Here is a 21,948-nt window from a genome sequence, read left to right on the forward strand (position 1 = left end):
TTTGGTCCTGTTTGAGAAGGCGAACCAATTAAATGGTAACTCATATCATTTGCAAATCCTAAGTCAAAATCTGCTGGCATGAGCTCCAACTCATTCTTGCCTCTTCTGAAATTTCGTCAATCGTGAAATGACGATTCTTGTTGATTTTTTGGCGGATTTGGCGAGTTTTTACAATATTTTCATCGTTTCGAGATGTTGAAAGGTACCCAGAACAAGCATAGTTTTTAACACTCATCTCACCATGTTTAAAGTGCCCAAACAACTCGATAAAACTTGTGTGCAGCTCTTAGTATCCTCCTTGAAAGCCTGTCGAAGCATTTGGTGAGCTTCCATGGCCGATTTTTTAATAAGGAAACAAAATTTCAAACACATTCTGTGTTCTTTTGAATCTGTCATAACGACTTTGCAGGCGGCACATGAGAACTTTAAGAATAAAACAATACTATGATTGAACGTTAACCTACAAACTAATGCCATCTGGGCAGCTGTTAAGTGAAGGTAGCTACTAACCCCATCTAGCGGGAGAACTCTCTACTACGTTTAGGAATGGCAGCGTACTCTCAGTCCGGTTTTTTGACGTGACAACGTCTCATAAATCGATGAACGCCGGCTGCACGCACGAAAAAGTGTCCCGTAATGCACATTGTCCCACTACGATGTGTCCCGTTACGCTCATTGTCTTCCGCGGCTACCAGGCACTTGTTAATACATATTTTCCTTTGTTTATCGCAAGGGGCGTTATTATTAATGAATTATAAATAAAATTTCGTGCCCGGGGCCACAATTGCATTTCATTTTGAGCACTGGAAGACATAAAAACCTAAAATATTCTCGACGAATTTTAATCTCTGCCCCAGCGCACCACAAGCGTCTGGGTTGGAGATTAAAGCCAAAATTCTTTCTTAAACTTACTAATACTTATTTTATTAACTGTAAGGGCATTTTTATTAAATTCTACGTTTAATTTCACGACGAACAAACTTCGTCGTTAAATTTGTAGTTGCGAAAAAGCATAAAACATTCTCGATGATCTTGAAGTTAATATAAACATGGCGGCCGACTAGCAGCGGACAATATATTTTAAATTTACCCCCTACCACTATAAGAAATAAACATGGCGGACTACATACGTTTTTAAAACTTCCACAACACAAAACAAAATTTTTATAAGCATATATACAACATCTGAAATTACTATTTCCAAGATGGCCTCGTGGCCGTGCGGTTAGCATCGCTGACTACCAATCCAAAGGTTGACGGATCGAAGCCCCGCCGCCGCAATACCTTCATTTTTGTACTTGTAAAAATAAATACGGCGCGCGCGGCACTACAAAAGTAATAAACATATTTTAATTAATGAGTGCAAATAAAAGTAAATTTATCAATTAAATTGTAGATTTCGTTTCACTCCTTCTTTGTATCCATACAAAATAGTGATAGTTCAATAAAAATTATTCAATTTTATTCATAAAAGTATGCAGAGGTAGATTTTATCATACAAAAGATAGAAATAGTAAAAAAGATTCCTCAAAGATTAACATATTTTTAATGCCTAAATGGTTTGGTTGCAAAAACTCATTACGGCTCAGTCTCAGGCCGAATTGGATATTTAATTTTCTTTTGGATCAATCATTTCATCAATGTTTTGTTATGACATTGTCACGTTAAACTATCGTCCGTAAAACCGACTTTACAGACAGCCAATTTTTTTTGGGTTCCCCCTCGTATATATGAGGATAGAACTCAAATATTTTTTGGTTTGCTTTTCTAGCGGACCTGAATCTTGTGGTTTTCGATGACACTGTCTTTTTTTATAATGAATGAGGTTCAATATCAATGTTAGTTACTCACTGTTCCTGACATGCGTTAGAACAGTTATTGTAATAAAAACTGTTATTAAAATATCCAAAACTAAGCTATCATGTAGTAATTTATTATTGCAACATAAATACTGGTGTAAGTATTACTTATATTGGTATGAATAGTAAGAAAATTTTTGAATTTTATTTTTTATAAGATATATAAGGTTACTGCATAAAAATTAAAAAAGAAAGAAAGAAACCTTATGTCCTCATCAGTCACACAATACCTGTGTCTCATGATTCAAACAGCTGAAATTTTGTATTTCTTTGAACGACTTTCCTATTCCTGAATAATAATACATGGCTTGCAAATTGGCTATCCCCTGGGGACGACATGGATCAGCAAGCTCTGGCAACAAGCAGTTGTTACAAAACCGCACCAATTTTGACTCAATTTTCTCAAGCCAGAAACAATCATGACTTTATGTAAGTTTTTGGATATACGCCATTGCTAAGAACTTTTTCTGTTAAAGAAAAACTAAAAAATAAAAAATAAAAAATAAAGAAATAAATAAATAAAACCCCAAAAAGACAAAAAACACAAAATTAAGCAAAAAATTGCTGTTGTCAGCAAGGATATAAACACCACAAAATATTTCGTAACAGGAATATGGTCAACAAAACAAAGAAAAACAAAGAAAAATGTACTAAGAGAACGAAAAAAAACCCACAAATTATGACGAGACAGAAATATTGAACCCAAAAAAAATTCAGCACAGCGGTTGAAATGAAACAAAAACCCGACAAAACGAAAAGACGAAACAAACACAATGGTTTTCCAAAACAGAATAGAACGATAAAAAACCCCCACAAATGATGACAGCACAAAAATATTGAACCCAAAATAATTCAGCACAACAGTTGAAACGAGACAAAAACACGACAAAACAAAAAGATGAAACAAACACAATAGTTTTACCAAAACAGAAACAAGCAACGTTTCGGAGAACTGCTATCTGCTTCCGTCCTCAGGCAGAGACGCACATGGTACGGAAACACCTGTCCAAAAACTTACATCAAGTCATGCACTCCCATTGCACAAATCTTTCAAAGATAAGGAACAATCATCTCTCACAATTCTTTCTATTGAAATGCCTTTTGTTGTCCAAACAACAAAGTTACACCACTTTCTTCGTGTGATGTACTCAGTTTGGCATGGATTGAATTCTTTCAGTGTTCTGCTGAGATTCCTCTTCAAACCACATGAACTCACTGTCACTGATACCAGTTCATCAGTTGGTCGTTTCAAGGTAATATTATTCCTGCCAGAACTCTGCAATAGTCGAGGCATCTACTGGGTGAACTCGAAACTCATCGTCGATATTTGTGCCGGACATCTAGCGGCGAAATGCTGAAATCACATGTAATTTGTTCTGTTCTTGAGCTATGCGTGTCTGTTAAATCACAAGTTTTAAACTCATTTTATTTAAATTCTGTATGTTATGTAAACATTTAAGATTGAAAGAATTGTTCAGGATACTTAATTTAAGTTGTGTGCAAAGTAAAAGCTGCGCACGGTTCTTCTAATTACCTAATATAGTTTTAACAATTTCTTAATTAAAATTAATAAAAAATAATTATGATAACTTTTTTCCAGATGTTTTTTTTTTCCTACATGCTATTCATGTGAGAAATAATTTCCCAGGGGACTGCAAAACTATGGATCTTACTTAGCCTTAATCGGTAAGCAACCAATAAATATCATGTAACATAAAAAAGACAATGATATGATATATAGGCTAATCAGACATGTGAATATAAATGATAATATTAAACTTTTACTAAATAACAATTTAAGTATAAAAGTAATTATTAATAAATTCTTACTACATAAATAATTATAATAAAAATATATATATTTGTATGGTTTTCAAACTTAAAAATAATCATGTGTCCACATATAAATTGTTTTTTATTTCCTATGGCTATGTATTTGTGCTTTTTCTATCATAATCATGTAATCCTTTGTTCATCATGTTTGTTTTGTATGTAATTGCCCTTGATGTTTTATTGTACTATAGTGAGGTGGTGTCTCAAAGCATTGGATTCAACGTGAAGAATCCAGGATGCATATGGAATAGCGAAGGGCGGTAGCGTGGCGGGGTATCGCTCCCTGTCCGGGTACCCGGGCTCTGGCAAAGTTGTAACCTTCGGGCGGTGGATAGTCTAAGGGATGGTAATTAAGGCAATCCTTGGTTTGGTGTTACCATACCTACCCAGGTTCTGGCAAAGCTGTAACCTTCTGGCGGGGGATATGCTGATATTGAAGTACCCAAGGACATCCAAGTCCGGATCTGGGGGTGCTCTCCCGCTATGAGGCTGCTTGGGAAAGCACTATACCTGAAGATGAAGGGTGCCATGGGACTGATCCTTTACTGTGATAGTTCCCTGCTGAGATTTCCTCTAATGGCTCAGGATCAGGATTGGAGTAGGAAACGTGGTGGTAGTGGTCCTCCTATGCTTGGAGAACACGCCGAAGGATCCCCGCCCTGTTGACGAGTGGAAGTGTTGAGCTACTTAAGCTCGGGTACTAGCCTGCTGAGCTAGTAGAGGTTGGATAGGCCTCAGCTGGATCACGAGTAACTGGGTGACCGAGGGGTCCCAGGGATGTGAGAGGTATGGTTCCGTGTCATTGCTACTCAGATCCTTCAGAGGGGGCTGGCTCTGTTGGAGGTCTGGGGGTGGACGGTGGAGCTGGGGGTGTTTCGGTGGGGCCGAAGTTGGGATGGGTCTCCTCAACCTCTCGACCTAGCCGGGCGCTCTCCAGTAACATGCCGCGATTGGAAATGGCGAATCTATTTCCCGGTTCTAGGAACCCATGTTAGGATCTGGTAACAGTGTCTGGCATGTAAAAGACCCATCTTTCTCCTAACCAGGACTATGCCCTAATGGGATTACCTGCCTGGGGGAGTATTGATGCAAATTTTGAGGTGTGAACTTGATGTACATGTACTATAGTGACTGTCATGTCCTTTGTGTATGTTGTGCCCTCCTCAAAAGTTTTCCAGCTGTTCGTAGGCATGTAACAAAAAAAAAATAATAATTTTCAGTCAGATTTTTCCCAAATAAAACAGTGTGATCAATAATTTTAACAAAAGAACAAACAAGTAATTGTTATTTGTTTAGCAAGTGGCCAGTGTGAGGTCCATTTTCAGTGGCTCAATGTTAGAAGATAAGTTTTACAATTACAAAAAAAATTAAATAGTTTTGTGATAAACACGTCTTCCAAAAAAAAACTACACGTCTCTTTATCACGAAAATGTCTTATTTTTTCGCGGAGAAAAGCATAAGTTGTATCAATGGGCACGTAAAGTTAATTTTCCATTTTACGCAAAATACATATCATCATAACTGAGTGTCTTCAATTATGTTTTATTTCATTATGAAATCAATTTTAATTATTTGAAATAATGTTAGTGTGAAAGGTTTGGAGAAAATTATAACATGGTTTGATTTTGAAGTGCAATATCCTTGCATTTGCTTTAGGAAATACATGGGGGTCCCAAAAAACTGAACCGAGAGCGTACTGCCATTGGTAGACGTAGTAAAAAGTTCTCCCGCTAGATGGGGTTAGTTAATACCTTCCCTAAACAGCTGCCCAGACAGCGTCAGTTTGTAGTTTAACGTTTGATCGTAGTATTGTTTTCCTCTTACTGTTCTCGTGTTTTGTCTGCAAAGTTGTTATGTCAGATTTAAAAGAACACAGAATGTGTTTGAAATTTTGTTTCCTGATTGAGAAATTTGCAACGAAAGCTTACCAAATTCTTCAACAGGCTTTCAACGAGGATACTATGAGTCGCACACAAGTATTTGAGTAGTTTAGGGGCTTTAAACGTGGTGAGATGAATGTTGAAGACTATGCTTGTTCTAGGCATCTTTTGACATCTCGAAACAATAAAAACGTAAAAATCAGCCAAAAAAATCAAGAAAAAGATTGTTGTTTCACGATCAACAAAATTTCAGAAGAGACAGGAGTGAGTTGGAGCTCATGCCAGCGGATTTTTACTTAGGATTTGCAAATGAGACGTGTTGCCGCTAAATGATCCAAACTTTTTGACCAAAGTCATTACAGGTGATGAGAGTTGGTGTTACGGGTATGAGCAAGCATCATACCAGTGGAAGATTCCCAACTTCCCCAGATCAAAAAAAGCAAGACAAGTGAGGCCGAATGTTAAGGCGATGATCATTGTCTTTATTTATGTTTGTGGAATTGTGCACTGGGAATTTGTTCCCCTTGGTCAGACTGTTAACCAGCACTTTGATGTGGAAATTGTAAGACGTTTGCAGAGGAAACGCCTGGAACTTTGGTGATCAGGTGACTGGTTCCTTCATCATGACAACGCCCCTGCACACACGGCCTTACAAGTGAACTACTATTTGACCTTTCAGGGGTGGTCTGTCGTTCCCCAACCTCTATATATTCGCCAAACTTACCCCTGTACTTTGAAGGTGTCAGAAGGAATTAAAAAAAAAGTAATAAATAAATTTTTTATGACAAAAATCCAAATTTTTTTGGGTTCCTCTTATATACAGATCCCGTCGAGGCTCAGTGATGCAGCCAAGTCTCTACGAGTGCCGCAGTGTTTATAGATAGCCATGCTTATCTACTAAGAAACTTGTACATTGTGGTGTTGATGACAGAGGGTGAGGTATAGTGGGGTGATGTGCTTCATGTTGCAGGTTTGGCCAGCGTGCTGCTGCCCCCCTCCCCCCCACCACCCCCACCGCCCGCGCCCGTGAGCGGCTCCAGTCCGGGCAGAGACGCTCTCCTGGGCTCCATTTGCAGCTTCGACAAGGCCTCCCTCCGCCCGACTGCCGGTCACTGACGCCCTTCCTCCCCCTCCTCACTGCCTCCAAGGCAGGCCGTGCTGTTGTGACTCAGCTCTGCTCAAAGGTCTGTTCCTGCTCAGGTAGTGACCATTCAGTTGAAGACATTTCTTGCAAAACCTCTTTGTCTTGCTTATGGTCATTTTGTTCCAATGGTGTATATGCTGTTTTTTGAATGTTACCAATACTAATTTTTTAAATTGTTTTTCAGGAACAGAGAATGTTATTAGATGATAGTTATCAGCTATATCATGTGTTTTTGTATTGTTAGTATCTATGTATGCCCTCTGCTTTTCTGACACCATGTATTGATAGATACAGAAAAATAATGCATATAGTCATACAATTGATTGTTTATAAAATATTTTTATCCTTGGTTTGTGTGATTTTTGAGTTGCCAAGAGATCTGGCATTGCTGTGAAGTTGGCAAGATGTCCAGCTTATTTCCACTGCCCCAATCAGCATGTGATCTGATAGCATTGTGTCCCTCTGGAGTAGCCTGGCTAGTGAGCCTGATGCAGAGTTTTATCCATTTGTGTTCAATTGTAACATGTCCTACTTATTTTTTTCAAGCCATAGATTTTGTCATCGTTTGCATGTACATGTATTATTTGGTTTGGTTTTATTTAATTTGAAGCAGTAAGATTGTAAAAATTTGGTTGTTAGCTGTGTAGCATCTTAATATGAAATTGCCAGAATATAATTTTAATGTTTGAGAATTACAATTGAAGATTGGTAGTACAAAATAACTAAATACATAATGTGTTACTTGCTTTCTCTGTCAAAATATTATGTAAATGTAAGCCTCAGTGAAGACGTGTGGCAAAAACCACTTCATATGTATGTCTTCAGGGCTACAGATTTACCAAGAAATCACATATTTTATGGATAGATATTTATCTACTTATACTTATTTGTTATAACAACGTTTTCTGGTAATCCTACAATATTTAAAAAAAAAATTGTTTGGTCGGTAGATTTATAATATTTAAAGTTTCCTGATATTTATTCATGTATTGGTTATACATTTTTGTTAAATATAACGGCACAAATGGGTACCAGTTATGTTGAATTAAAATTAAAATAAATTATAAAAGATGGTTGGTAGTGTTCCATTCTGTGACTTCATACGTAGATTCACTGATTGTTGAGCAGTAATGCTATCAGAATGGCAGCAGTGTTTTTGGACTGCACTGGGAGTGATGCCTGCATGTCTGCTGGTAACTTCATCCAGCAGTGTTTACAGCTTGAGCTCTCTGTCTCCTGCATGTCATACCTGAAATTGTTATAAAGTCATGGTTGTTTCTTTAATTAATCGTAAATTTTTCAAAATGCTCTCACACATTAAACATTTATTGTTTAAAATAATAGTTGAGTGATTGTTGTGAGAAATAATAAGAAATTTGATAAATTTAACAACTTTTGTGGTATTATTGTTTTGAAGGTGTTGATTTTTTTCATATTTCTTTTTATTAGTATTACTATTTCATTATTTACGTATGTATTCAGCACTTATAAAGAAAAAAGCTAGCAATGTAGGTGATAGTTATTTGTATTAAGTATCCAAATTGTTGGGTTCAAGTCGACAGAATTGAAAATCACAAATAAGCCCATTAGTTGTATCACGTCTTGGTGTTAGTTCCGGAGAGTGTATGGCCTCGGTTCTAGCTGCTCGCGCTTCCTGCTGTGGACACACACTTGTGTTCATGTTGCATGAAACCTTGGGTCTAAGATGGTTGAGCATAATAAGCTTGCTTGAAATATTCATCTTAAATAGTTTATTTTTATTCTAGTCTCCTTTTCTCCTGCCAAGACTGCTGTATAAAGGTACTTATCAATAACTCCTGATTTCTTAAAAACTGCTGGAGAATCTCAACAACTAAATTATTGTCAGGATCATAAAATAAATATGGCATTAAATTTTGTAAAATTATATTTTCTAAGAAAGGGATTGTTTTTGATTTGTTAAAAAATTCACATTACTAACAGCATCACAATTTACATATTAAAGTCATTAGCAGATTTTAAACGTGGAGACTGTTACTAATTCCCAGGAAATAAAAATGGTAGAATCACAATTTAAGCTAACCTAACATTAGCCTGTACAAGTGTACCCTGAAGTAAAACATATTGGTGTGAGAGGAAAACAGAAAAGTTGTTATAAAATGAGTTTATTTAGCATGTTAGCTAGGTAATCTACTTATACTTTCCGTTGTTAGATGTTAAATGATATAACTCAACGGTTGACGATATAGTAATTATCTACAAACCATGGTGGACCACTGTTTGACAAAGCTGTTTTACCTTCACAATAACATGCAACACAATACTGAACCAATTTTCCAAAGATTAACTATATGCTCTTGTCACGTAATTGTCAAGAAAAACCACACCCAGATATTTTATTTTGACCTAAAACTTCATTAAGGTGGCCTATTCTTCTCTTGAATCACCATCAAATCTCAAAGATTGTGCAAGCTGGTGCTACAACCATGCTCAAGACCAGTGGTTCACGTCTTCCATGTGTGGACTCTCGTGCTGGGACTATGGTGAAGTGCATGTATGTTGCACACAGTGGCGCTTACCAGAGCAGGAAATGCAATCATTCTGAAAATTATTTACTGCATTTAGAATAAATTTCCAGTTTGCAAGTTGAAATGAGAACTGCCAATGTAAATTTTGTCTTGGACACTTTCAGCCTGAAGTAACCATGGAGGGGGAAAGATAGCCAGCATAGTTGAAACCTTGCACTGTAGTGGTGTTTGGTCTACAATTCAGATGATTGACAAAATGTTGCTCGCCTCTATTTTGTAATCACTGTTGTTTATACTTGCACTTTCTCCATTAGTGATTCTAGTCTTAAATTTTACTCTAAATGTGGAAATTAATTTCTGGATAACAAGAGTGTAAGTTGAATAAACATTTTCTGTTGTAGATCATTTAGTAAAAATAAATGTATGGTCCAAAGTATGTTAATGAGGCAAAATATTTTTGATACTATGGATTCAAATTGATTAATGTAATTTAATGCACATGAGAGGGTTTTTTTTTTCCTGGCATCCATGAGTTAATATTACTGCAAGGTAAGAAAAGAAGTCCCATTTTTTAATGTTCTAGGAAAAGTGTAATGTTTTAATTGAAGCCACTGAAATTGAGTACCGGTTTTTTTATGAATGAGACTACAAATATACGTAATATTTGCTTTGCTTGCCAATATTTGTAATGTTTATGTGTATTGATGCAATAGATACCTAGATATTGGTTGCTTGTTTGTTTCCTTCAATGTTTTTGTGGAAGCAAGCTGGGAGCTTTTATTGTCGGCCCACCGTACCTTCTGAGTCCACACACGGAGATCCTCGCTAGTTCACTGCCGTCTGACAAGTGTGTGCAAGCAGAGTTCCAGTTGTGCTAGACACAGCTTGCTTCCCAGAAGTCATCAGGAATCAGGATAATGCAGATGACTAGTACTTCATGGGGGCGACAGTTGGTTGTTTTGAGTGTTCAAGGTTGTAAGCAATGACAACAGGTTGAGTCGGTTCTGCATCACCACTGACTATTCCATAGGGCACTGAAGACATGCCATAATATCGTTAGGGATGTGGTGTTAGCTGGCGGTGCTTCGTGGTAAGCATGGAAACAGTTTCCACCACGTTGCACACAAATTTGAGAGTAGCTACATTGATGTCTGTGTGTATTCTTCACTCTCAGTGTGTGTATGTTTGTGTATATCAAGATCAACACTTTTTGTTTTACATATGTTAACATTAGACAGGTAGCATTCTTAATACAATAACTTTGACTAGTGATGTATTGGCCTTATTTTAGAATCACAATTTTTTCAATTTAATGTGAATTAATATTTCATCATTAAGTATTTGAAATTGGGCTGATATAAGCATAATAGCTGGAATACAATTTTGAGAAAAAGTGGTTTCCAAACTTAAAGGGCAGGAACTGGTAGTACAATTACAGTTGATGGAAGTGTTATTTACAGACACTGGTTGATGTGGTTGGAATGCAGTCATGGAAATATGACCTTGCAACTACAGCAGTTGGAAATTGCCCTGTATTGAATCATAGTCGTGCACAAGCTTCATTTGTAGTCCACTGGGAAATGGGAGAATTGGTAGCCATCCAGAATGTGGTGCGAAGGCTTCTCAGGGAGTTGTGCAGCGGCAGTATGTGACGCTGTCGCCTTGCTGGCTGTTGACTCTGACAACCTGTCGCGACCCGTGCTGCTCACTTGTAGGTCCGTCGTGACAGGTCAGCATTATGTAGCGCTGATTAAATGGCAATTAACTGTATTTGGTATTACATAATAGGAGTTTATTGCTGTTAAAGTTGTAACCTTGCCTTCCCTGGTCGGTAATTACAGAGGCTGTTTGCACATTGTTAAGGAGAACACATGTCTAGGTGTGGAGGGCGTGCTAGGGAGGGAAAACATTATTACAAAATGCAGACACTCACTTGCTACCTTCATTGCAATGGATCCTTAAGTTAAACATAGGTATTACAGGATGACTGACAGAAATAAAAAGATAAGAAATCTGGTTTGTTATGCATATTCAATAATTAATAATCATTTTTTGAATGGTTTGTTAAATAAACTAAAAGCATAAAAAGTAACAAATGAAGTCTGGTTCTCCAAAAAAAAAATTGCAAAAAGAATACTGGCAGTTTATGTCATTTTGCTGATTACAATTGAGACAAATTTTTTGCAGGTGAGTTCATGTGGTATATTTTTTTGTTTATAACCAATTTCAGTGTCTGAAAGCTGTGATACATACTTTGACTAAAACTAAGCTGGTGTAAAAACCATATCAAGATAATTCACATTCCTTTGAACATAGGTCCACTGCTCACTGGATTTTGGGAGGGGGGGGGGGGTAACTGGAACTGTTTTGATACAATATTTATTTTCAGTCATACCTTGCTATAGCACTGTAGTCTGCAAATGTTTGCATGAAGCACATCTAGGGATTGCAATCCGGAAAACAGGATCCGGCATCATTAGATGTCTACCAGATCCGTTAAAAAAAATACCCGTCTATGACCTGCCCCGTCCCATTCCACCTTAGACCCGCGGGGTGCGCCACGCGAGCCACGTTTGGTGGCCGTCGGATATCATTTGACCCACTCCGAGTGAGTCACCCGAGTCAATGAAGTGTGTGTTGTCACTGCTTTGTCGAATAAACTTAATTAAATATACCTTTTTATTGTTCAATTGATAAGATGAAGTATGGTTACCTATGTTGCATTTATGAGTACAAGAATGATTTATTAAATAATTAAGCTTAGAAAATAATTTAGTAATGATTACTATCCATAGTTTTTATTAGTTAAATAAATGCAAGGAGAGTAAATAAATGTTATCGTCCAATAAAAAGTTTACTTATATTAATGTTGCATTTACAAGTACTGGAATAATTTAAGCATATAATTTACTTAGAGATTAATTAATGATCCATATTTCATTGTTTTATGAGTATGAATTCCTTCTTACTTTGTGAGTGAGTGACTGAACTAAAATTTTAAATTGTAATTATGTGTATTTTTATTTCATTGCAGATACTAGTCCAGTGCATGTCACTTTCAAAATCAAGTCAAAATGAGAAGAACATAGGTGAGGACAATGAGAAAAAGTGTTGCATTATTTTACAATAATCGACAAAGACAACTCTGCAACATGCTCACTGTGCTCTGATATACTAAAAATCAGTGAAGGTTCTTACAAAAGGTCTAAAAACACATTTGAGAACAAAGCACTGCATGATCTAAGTCATGGAAGTAGCCAATTAAAAGATCCTACTACTTCTGATTTATTTCCTAAAGAATCCACGTCAAAAACTGATTCAACTGATATAGTTGTGATTGTGAGGAACCATTACCCAAGAAAAGGTTTAAAACAATTGACAGTTAGTTCAAAAAGAAAAACTCTATGGAGAAGATGTTCTCAAGAATCGTCAAATTTGATTTACTTGTTTCTAAAAGCATATTCCAACTTCTTAATTCACCAAACACAATAAGACATACAGTTAAAAATTTTGCAAATACCATTAAAGCTGAGATGATCATTGATTTTGAATATCTTAAGAAACAAAAAAAAATTGCTTTAAGTTTTGACGAAAGACTTCCTAGAAAAATCATCGATATTTGAACCTCTACATACTCCACAAAAAAAAAACCTATATTCTGGGCTCGTGTACTGCGAAACATACTATCAGTTTGATAAAAACCTGCCTAGAAAGCTTCAGTCTTGTTTCCAACACTGATATTACTGGCATGACTACTGACGGCACGAGTGTCATGGTCAAAGTTGGTAGACTCATGAGTTGTTAACTATACTTGCACATGGGCTGCAACTATCCATAGTCGACGTATTATATACAAGGAATATGGGAAGGAAAGAAGAACAAGAAACAACTTTTAATGAATCAGATACAGATGACAAAGACACCATTGATACTTATAAAGAACAAGGAGTGACAGTAACAATATCCGTGGATCCTTGTCATTCGTATCTTTCAGAGGCTGCAGTAATTCCTACATACAGTGTGTTCTGCTTCAAAAAGTGCGGAGAGTGGTGAAGTTATTCAAAAGATAGCCTACTGAATACATATGTACATGCAAAAGTATGTAAAAGAAGATACAGACAAACAATTAGGTTTAATTTTAGACTGCCGCACATGTTGTAACAGTCTTCGGGCTATGATAGAAAGATTTTTAAGCTGAAATTATGTATAGATAATGCTTTGGTTGATATAGGATCTGAAATAAAATTTAGCGACCTAGAATGGTCGAAAATAAAATACCTTATTGACAGTTTCTAGCCATTTAAGTTGGCTGTAGAGGCACTATGCAGAAGAGATGTGACCCTTGCTGAAACAACACTAAAATTTGTTTTAGAAAAATTGCAAAGTTGGGTCTCAAGAAACAGTGTTCAGTGCTGAATTATCTTCGAGGCACTGCGTATGAGGATAAAAGAACGCCACACTGTAGTAACAGGGATATTATTTATTTATATATATATACATATATATATACATATATATACATATATATATATAATATCTCTGTTACTACAGTGTGGCGTTCTTATATATATATATATATATATATATATATATATATATATATATAAAGGACGAATATACAATACGAGCTGATGATACATTTACTACGCCAAAGAAAAAATATATACAACTAGAAATGAAACAAATATTAGAAAGAGTTATTCAAGATAATAGATCTAGAAAAAACATAGATGATATAATAAATTGGTAGAAAACAACTTAGTCTGATCATCATTGAAAAATAGTATGACATTACGGGAAGAATTACAAATGCAAATCCAGCAAGGAGTGAAAACCTATATCATAAATTCCAAAAAAGAGAAAGATTTTGAGAAAGTCCTAAAAAAGGAAATGACTGCATATGAAAGTGAAGGAGTTGGAGGACAATACTTGTCCTATGATCATGACTATTTTTTGACAATAAAACCGTCATGTGTAGAAGCTGAAAGGGCTTTTTCAGCCGCTGGCTATATTTGCAACTCTCTAAGAAGTCACTTGGCAGATGACACGTTTAACACTATTTGTTTCCTACAATCCTTTTTTCATAACCAAACATGATTTTTAATAATCAGTATACCCAAAATAATATTTTAAAGTAAGTTTTTTTGGAAAATACTCCATATTGTGATAATTGTGCCATTCATTAAATAGAACTATGATGACTGTCATCATAATTATAAGAATAAGACTGCTTAGTGTGATGAAATTACATAATTATTGTTATCTCAGTTGATCAAAATTGATTAAGTTAGATTTAGGTAATATAAGTAACTTAAATAATGTAATGTTAGCTACAAGAAAATTTTCTTTGATGTCATTTGTGAATTGTGAACTCTAGTAAGACTGAACTTAAACTATTACATATTACCTTTTAATATATGTACTATATAGAAGTCGCGAGTGGATAGGATTTACTCTACGTTTTTCAGGAGCGCAAGATGAGCAGCTTGGGAACTTCACCGCTGCAGGGCGCTGCCATAACGCCCTGTATCGTCTTAAGTTGTTATATTCACGTTAGAGCGCAGCACTGCCGCCCGCTGTCATTCCCCGCACCCCCCACCCATCATTCACTGCAGCTCAAGGTCGTTCAATGGAATGGGGAAGGGGTGTTTGAAGAGTTCGACACTTGTCCGCTAGGTACCACCACAAGTCGATGCCCTAGAGATGGTGGCGATTGCGGCGGTGAATTAACCAACTACCTCAAACCGTATTAGAAATTTTAACCTGGGCTGGCGACTTCTATACAGTATTTATTCGAAGGTATTACTAATATAAGGATTAAACTGTAACTAACTACAATACTAGATTTCCATTGTTAATTTTATTCATAATTTCTGCGTAATATAAGTACTATAACAAGTAAATAAAATTGTTTTCCTAAGAAATAGACTGTCTTTTTATAAACTTATGATCCACTCACTGAAATGTCTTATATACAGTTGATTTTGGAATGAAAAAAAAATTGTTTTGATGTGACCAATCCGGCTGGATTGATGGGGATCTAGTCGGATCCCACCGAATTAAAATTGGTACCGGATTGCAATCCCTAAACACATCCCTTGAGTATTTTGGCTGTTATCGTATGTGCCGTTGTAGGAGAAAAAACACATGTTTGTGTTTTACAAGAGCAGGCGTGAGGTGTTGCTCCCTTCTCTGTGCTGCAACCTCACTCTTAACTTTCTTTGCAGCTTCAAATTAAGCGGTGCATTTTCCCACTCTGTCTGTATGAGTGCTTATTTTCTCATCAGTGAGATAAAGGGCTGAATTTATGCAGAAAATTTCATGGAATTGATTGGCATAAAGTAAGTCTTGAAACTTAAAACCGTTATATACCATCTTCGTTGTCGAGGACTGGCAAGAGCTCTGGCCTGATATTCAGTGTCTTTGGACAGACACTTAAATGCTTTCATTTGTGTTGGGTAACATAATGCTCATGCCAATGTATGGTCCGTGCTAAACGTGAGAACAGTATACTTGTTATACTTATAGTGTGCAGATGCTACACTACAGTGGAAAGTTTGTGTAATGAACATATTTTTTCAGAATGATGTTATTTTAAGTATTATTTTGTACGTTATATATTTTTGGTTCAGTTATGTTCTATTGACTATTGTTTATGTAATTGATGGAATTTAAATATTTTTTAGTCATGAAGTGAATTTTTAGTTCTATGTTGTAAGTTGTATTATATAAATTATGTTTATTTTTTGAATTGCATTATTTGTGTGGTTATTCATACATCTGTTTAAACAAATCTCTTTAGACATAGGAATGTTTCTTCATGACTTTAAATTCTAGACTATTCTTGTACTTTTGTACAATTTGTAAGGCTCCTGGTCTGGATTTACATAATTGGGCTTTGTGTGTGTGTATGTGTGTGTGTGCAATGCAAGATTGCTATATAGTGCATTACAACCAACTTTAACATTTTGGAATCACTTTCTGACAGTTGTTTCTGTTAACAACTTAACAAATTTTGGTAACAATTTTCGTGTTAGAACTGAATGAATGTTAGCATTTGAAGTACATAAAAAAATTTCTTACATGTTTTGTTAAAGCAGCTTTATACATCTCTCATTTAGTCATATTTTATTCATTGTAAAGTTATTGTTTTACTAAATGCAAGTGGTGGTACCCATGGTTTACAGGTTAAAATTTTATTTTGTCGCAAAGTATTTTGATGTACTCAGCTTTGTCTTTATCTTTATAGTAGCTATGAAAATAACTATTACTGGCTGTATCATAACACTCATTACTATAATGTACCTAGTAGGAAAATTTAATATTTAAAAATTAACTCTAAAAAAATTTAAAGTCTGTTAATGCATGTTTTTTTTTCATTCCATTTTGATTGAGTGATATGACACATTCTTTAAAAAAAAACCAAGCCTATGCCATCTTAACTCCTGAAGAGTGGAACTGTAAAATGGTAACATGGTCTTGATATTTTTTGTGTATTTACTATCCATACTTAATAGCTTCGGAATTTTTTATTTTATATAAAATCATTTTTAATGTGTTTTCATCTCCTTAGTTGAGTAAATATAGAAAATTTTATAATTAAAGATTTAGTGGTTTTATAATAATTTGAACCTAATGTATTACCTTTCACTATTTGTTTCTGAGATATAGTTTTTTTTATGAAATTATGAGCTTATCACCTTCCTTACCTTATCACTTAATTTAGAGGTGGAATTTTGTTTTGTGTGTGTGTGTGTGTCTCTGTCTGTCTGTCTTTCATATGTGTTGTTTTTTTCCAACTCTGTTCAATAGTAAAAACATGATTTGAATAAGTAACAAACTTCATAACATCCTAACTTTAATATTTAGTTATCAATATAATATGATAGGAAGTATTTAAACTATTACAGTAAAACAAAATGTGAGCGAGCTTCTATTTTTTTTTGGTAGGACTGTCCACAAATCATTAACAATTTTTGAGAGTGACATTATTTGTGTAGTCCTACTAATACATACATACATACACACACATATACATGTGTGTATGTATATATATTTATATATATATAAAGTCACTATTTTATTATGTAATCCCAATGTGTTTGGAGCTTATAATGACCACATTGCTTGCCTTTGAAGCAATAAGCTTAACATATTTTACTTAGTGGACAGAGAAAAGCATTTTTATAATATCCTGCCATTTATAATTGAGGAGCTTATGTAAAAAACTTGATAAATCCACTTTTAATGATGTCAAGATAAAGATAGAAAACCTGTTACTCAAAGCAAAACATTAATAAAAATTTGTAACGATAAGTATCAGTTGTGCTTAAATTTCTTATTGATGTAAGGTTAGTAATAATTTAATACACAATTTAATCTGGTAGATAATAAAGAAACTGATATGGACATGTCTGGATTTGTTGTAACAAATGACAAGCATCTGGACATGTCGAGTGGTATGAAACACATTGTGGACAAGATTGATTTTGATAGTAAAACATAACACATAGTTTAATTTCATGACTTTCTTGTATCGATTATAATGAGTCTGAAGTACTTATAATAAGTTACCATATTTAATATTTAATTTTTTACAAATACACTATAATTACTTTTGAATGTGTACGTATTCAAACAATCTTATGTGTACATGTCCACACACATTTTATCACTTTACCTTACAAAGTATAGATACACATTAGCATGTCACACATTATTAGGCATAATACACATGAGGGAATATTACAGTGGCTCTCTTCTACAGTAAACAAATTAATACACGTACATGGTTACTTCTCTGAAGTTGTGCACCAACCGCAATGTTCATTCAAAAAGATAAATAAACTCATAAACCACTACACTATAAATTACACATGTAAACCTATGTCTTCATCTATACAGTTGCACTCCTGTGATTCAGTGACATCATTATCACAAGTATCAGCTGGAGCAGTTTGAAGGATCATTTAGTAAAGTAAGGTTTTCCTGTGATGGCCATTTGACCCCGAATTGTTTCGTTAGCAGAGAAGTGGTATCATTATTCTTTTCTGGTTTTATGTAATTACATAAGGAATGTTTATGTAACGTATCTCTCGTTTCAACAGTGTTATGTATGTTTCATTCAGTTCAACTTTGTAAACTGTTTGACTTTTCACTTTGCACAGTACGTTGTCATTGGTATGAAATTTTCTAATTTCAATTCTCTTCATCTCTCTGATGCAAGATAGTTTCTTATAAACATCAAGCAATTGTTTAACATCATAGAGCTTCCAGCTCTTCTCAAAATCCTTAAGCTCCCCTACTTCTGAATATAGTTGGTGGTACTCCTCTTTAGAAACAATCAAAGCTTGTCTTTTGAGTAGTGATTCAACTTTGCCAAACACCATATCTGATGGCAGAAAGCTGTGGCCCCGAACTGGAAACACTAATAGTATGCCCTTCACATTTACTGGTGCTGAATTTTTAAGCCAATACATTAATATGTGTACAACATGGAAATTGTGATTTTGTGCTCCCTATCCATCACAAAATAAGCTGGAGTTTCAATCCCTTCCAAATAAAGGCTTGTCAAATGATTTAACATTGCTGATTCTACTTCTCTTGCCCCTTTTGTGGCCAAATCTTCCATCCACGTATAAAAGTTTGAATTTCTTGAATCCACATCAACACACAAAACACAGAACCCTAACTGACATGCATAGAAGGCTTCTTGAATAGGTGTTTTCGGCAGAGGTTGATCTTGCTGCATATCAAAACACATTGTCAAAGTATATGTCGGTATCTCTCTGGCTAAACTATAAAATGTATTATACCGTAGTTTGTAAAATCTTTTCTAAGTTATCAAAGCCTTTCTTTAGGAGATCTTATAGGGCAAAATGGTTATCTTGATTCACTTTATGTGTGTCTACATAAAATTTTGCTCTGATCTGCACAATGTCTGCCACAGTCAATATTGTACATGAAAAGGTTTTTTTTTTTGTGTTTGCATGACATTTGGAAATTTGACATTAGAAGATCTGCATTTTTATACCTGTACTGATAAAATGCATATTGACGTGATAACGTCTTACAAATCGATGAATGCCGGCAGCACGCACGAAAAATTGTCACGTTCCGCCTGAGCCGAGCGTGCAAGAACCAGCCAACCACCGTGCGAAAAAATCTTCTATAATATCAAACATGTTAAGGCGGGCTTTTTAAATAATTGTTCGTGATTATATTTAAACAAATTATTTAAATTAAATTTGCAAAAACTAAATAATATTTGAAAATTAAAAAGTATGCAATTTTTCATCAATGTTTTCTTATGACATCACGTAAAATTATCATTCGTAAACTGACTTTACAGACAAACCCCCCCCCCCCCCCCCTTTTTTTTAATATATATATCATTTAGAACATATTCCATAAGTTTCTTTGAATATATTCAATAAGTGGGATAGCTGCATGTGGACATATCGAGTTTTGCACAAAAACGCATACTTCACACTTCTAATTAACTTGAACCTGTTGGTTTTTTATCATTGTAAGATGGTAGTGTTCTTCGCCTCAGAAAAAGTGCCTCAAAACATGTGAAACACATTTTTACTGGTGACAGATATGTCGAGTTGTGCACGAAAGCTCCTCAATTTCTTATAATAAACCAAATTTACCTATCTTACTGTCGCTCCCTTATGGTTTGAATTTTGTAATGACAAACAGCCTGTGTGTTAATCCAGGTTTACTGGCTACCTCTGCTCCAAATTTTATTGTAAACAGTTATGTAGTAAAGATGCAATTCAGTAACAAACATCCTAACTTACAAATCTTCAGTTATTTATCAGTAGGATCCCAAATGATTATTTAAATCAGTGATGTCAGCTTTACTCTTTTCAAGGACCAGATATCAATTTTAAAATATATCAAAGGACCAGACATTATGAATTAATATTAAATTTCTCACAAGAAATTTTTAATAATGTGTTACTCTGTAGTATAGACAACAAATACAATATGTTCCATGTAATGAAAAAATAAAATTTTTTTTTAAACTGTTATTTAAAAATTTAAAATGAAAGCTTAAGAAGTGCCAAGAAACAGTGTATGGATTACGGTTCGCCAAAGTGTCTGCTGACAACCTATCCACACATGCAAACAACAGTGATGGCAGCAGGCCTGGGGGAGGATATTTCTTGTTGAAAGAGTTGTCAGGTGGGTGTGCGGAACTGTGTTGCGGGCCGCCATTGGGCCAACACGGGTTTGAAGGAATTGAACTTGGTATTTTCAGCGTTTGATAAATAATGTGCTTTGGAATATTGCTTCTAGTCATTTAAAATGGGTAGCATTACAGTTTTACTTATATAATTTGGAAATTAAATTTTGGTTTGATTTGTTTAGATTCCAGTATAAAGTTTCCAGCTCTGTTTGTATCCTTAGTGGGAAGTGTGATTTGTATTTCTCAAAAGAATAATAAAGTAAACATTAACATGTATTATTATACTGAATGTGTATATGCTTATGTTAAGATGTTTGTCAGCTATGTTTTATTTATCTGCTGTTTTCATTCAAAGACCGAGTGTTAGTGCATTGGACAACTTGTCAAGTGTCTGCTCACGTAGCAGCATGGGGATTTGGAACAAAGTTGTGTGCCAGTCAGACAATATGCTGTGAAGTGGACCATTGAACAGTCACATGCAGACAAATTTAATGAATAAAAATGCCGTGTTTGTTTAGCAAGAACACGCGCAATGTTTTTCTAATGAACCAAAATGTATGTTTGTAACATTGCACATTGCACATGCAGTTTTTTCTTACATTAAATGTTTGTGAGATGTATGTTAAATATCTTCGGTATGTACTCACTGGAGGTAAAGTCTTTAGTCTTTGTGTAAACTAGACTTTCAAGCAGAGCTAAAAATATTGCATTCTTACCAGTATGGCTGTGTTTAGTTTTGAAGTTAATGAACAAAAATTGTTGATATAAAGTTTTCAATACATTTTCTTTCATTGCCTGAGCTTGAAGATTCATGCTAAGGTGCTAAGGTGCTATTATGTAATATTTTTAAGTAAAAAAAAGAAAGAAAGAACACTAAGGAATAAATGTATATAAATAAACTTGGAAATCTAGCTATTGCTTTGGAAAGAACGTATTGTGGAGTTATATTATGTACAATGGAAACCAATGTTGATAAGGCTATGAATCTTAATGTTTGGATACCAAAAATTTTTTTTTCTTAAGTTGAAGAGAGCATTAAATAGTGTAATGTACCCAAAATGAAAATGAAGTTACATTAGCTTTGTATCATCTAACTTGACCAAATTTATTTATTTATTTATTTTTTTTATTTCTTGCATTTCATGTGCCTCATATATGCTAGAAATCTATATTTTAATGAATGTAATTTCCAATTTCGTTTAGTCTGTAGTTTCTCTGTACAGGATATCAATACCTTTGTTTTTAAAATAACTTGCTCTCGCCAGTGAGGCGCACCTCACAGCTGGTATTTCAAAAGCATCATAGTGCCGTACGAATCAACAAGGACGAGGTGTGACTGCTGACTGGATCAGCTTCCTTGGTGGCCAAGAGGCGACTGCAAACTGCGAGAGCTTGTAGGTCTGACCTAGTGCGGAGGGCACATGAGGAGTGAGGGCTGAAGTGATCGTGTGTGGAGTTCAACTTTCAACTGTACAACGCAAAGTATTTATCTACCGATTCATAGATGCATGTTGGATGGCAGCAAAGC

General features: G+C 35.1%; 1 protein-coding gene across 3 annotated transcripts in view; it reads left to right on the forward strand.

Moving 5' to 3' along the window:
- Nucleotides 1-21,948, forward strand: part of LOC134527337 (PX domain-containing protein kinase-like protein) — a 160,837-nt gene that overhangs the window by 134,740 nt on the left and 4,149 nt on the right. Inside the window, exons 10-11 of one of the 3 annotated variants that reach the window (XM_063359922.1) lie at nucleotides 3,460-3,545; nucleotides 6,543-6,595. In XM_063359922.1, the coding sequence (XP_063215992.1) occupies nucleotides 3,460-3,536 (77 nt within the window). In that variant the 3' untranslated portion in view covers nucleotides 3,537-3,545; nucleotides 6,543-6,595. Of the gene's footprint in view, nucleotides 1-3,459; nucleotides 3,546-6,542; nucleotides 8,109-21,948 lie in introns of those variants that run through there. The other 2 variants (XR_010074166.1, XM_063359921.1) reach the window with 2 other exon arrangements.

Source organism: Bacillus rossius, chromosome 1 (assembly GCF_032445375.1).
Source record: "Bacillus rossius redtenbacheri isolate Brsri chromosome 1, Brsri_v3, whole genome shotgun sequence".
Classification (NCBI taxonomy): Eukaryota; Metazoa; Arthropoda; class Insecta; order Phasmatodea; family Bacillidae; genus Bacillus; species Bacillus rossius.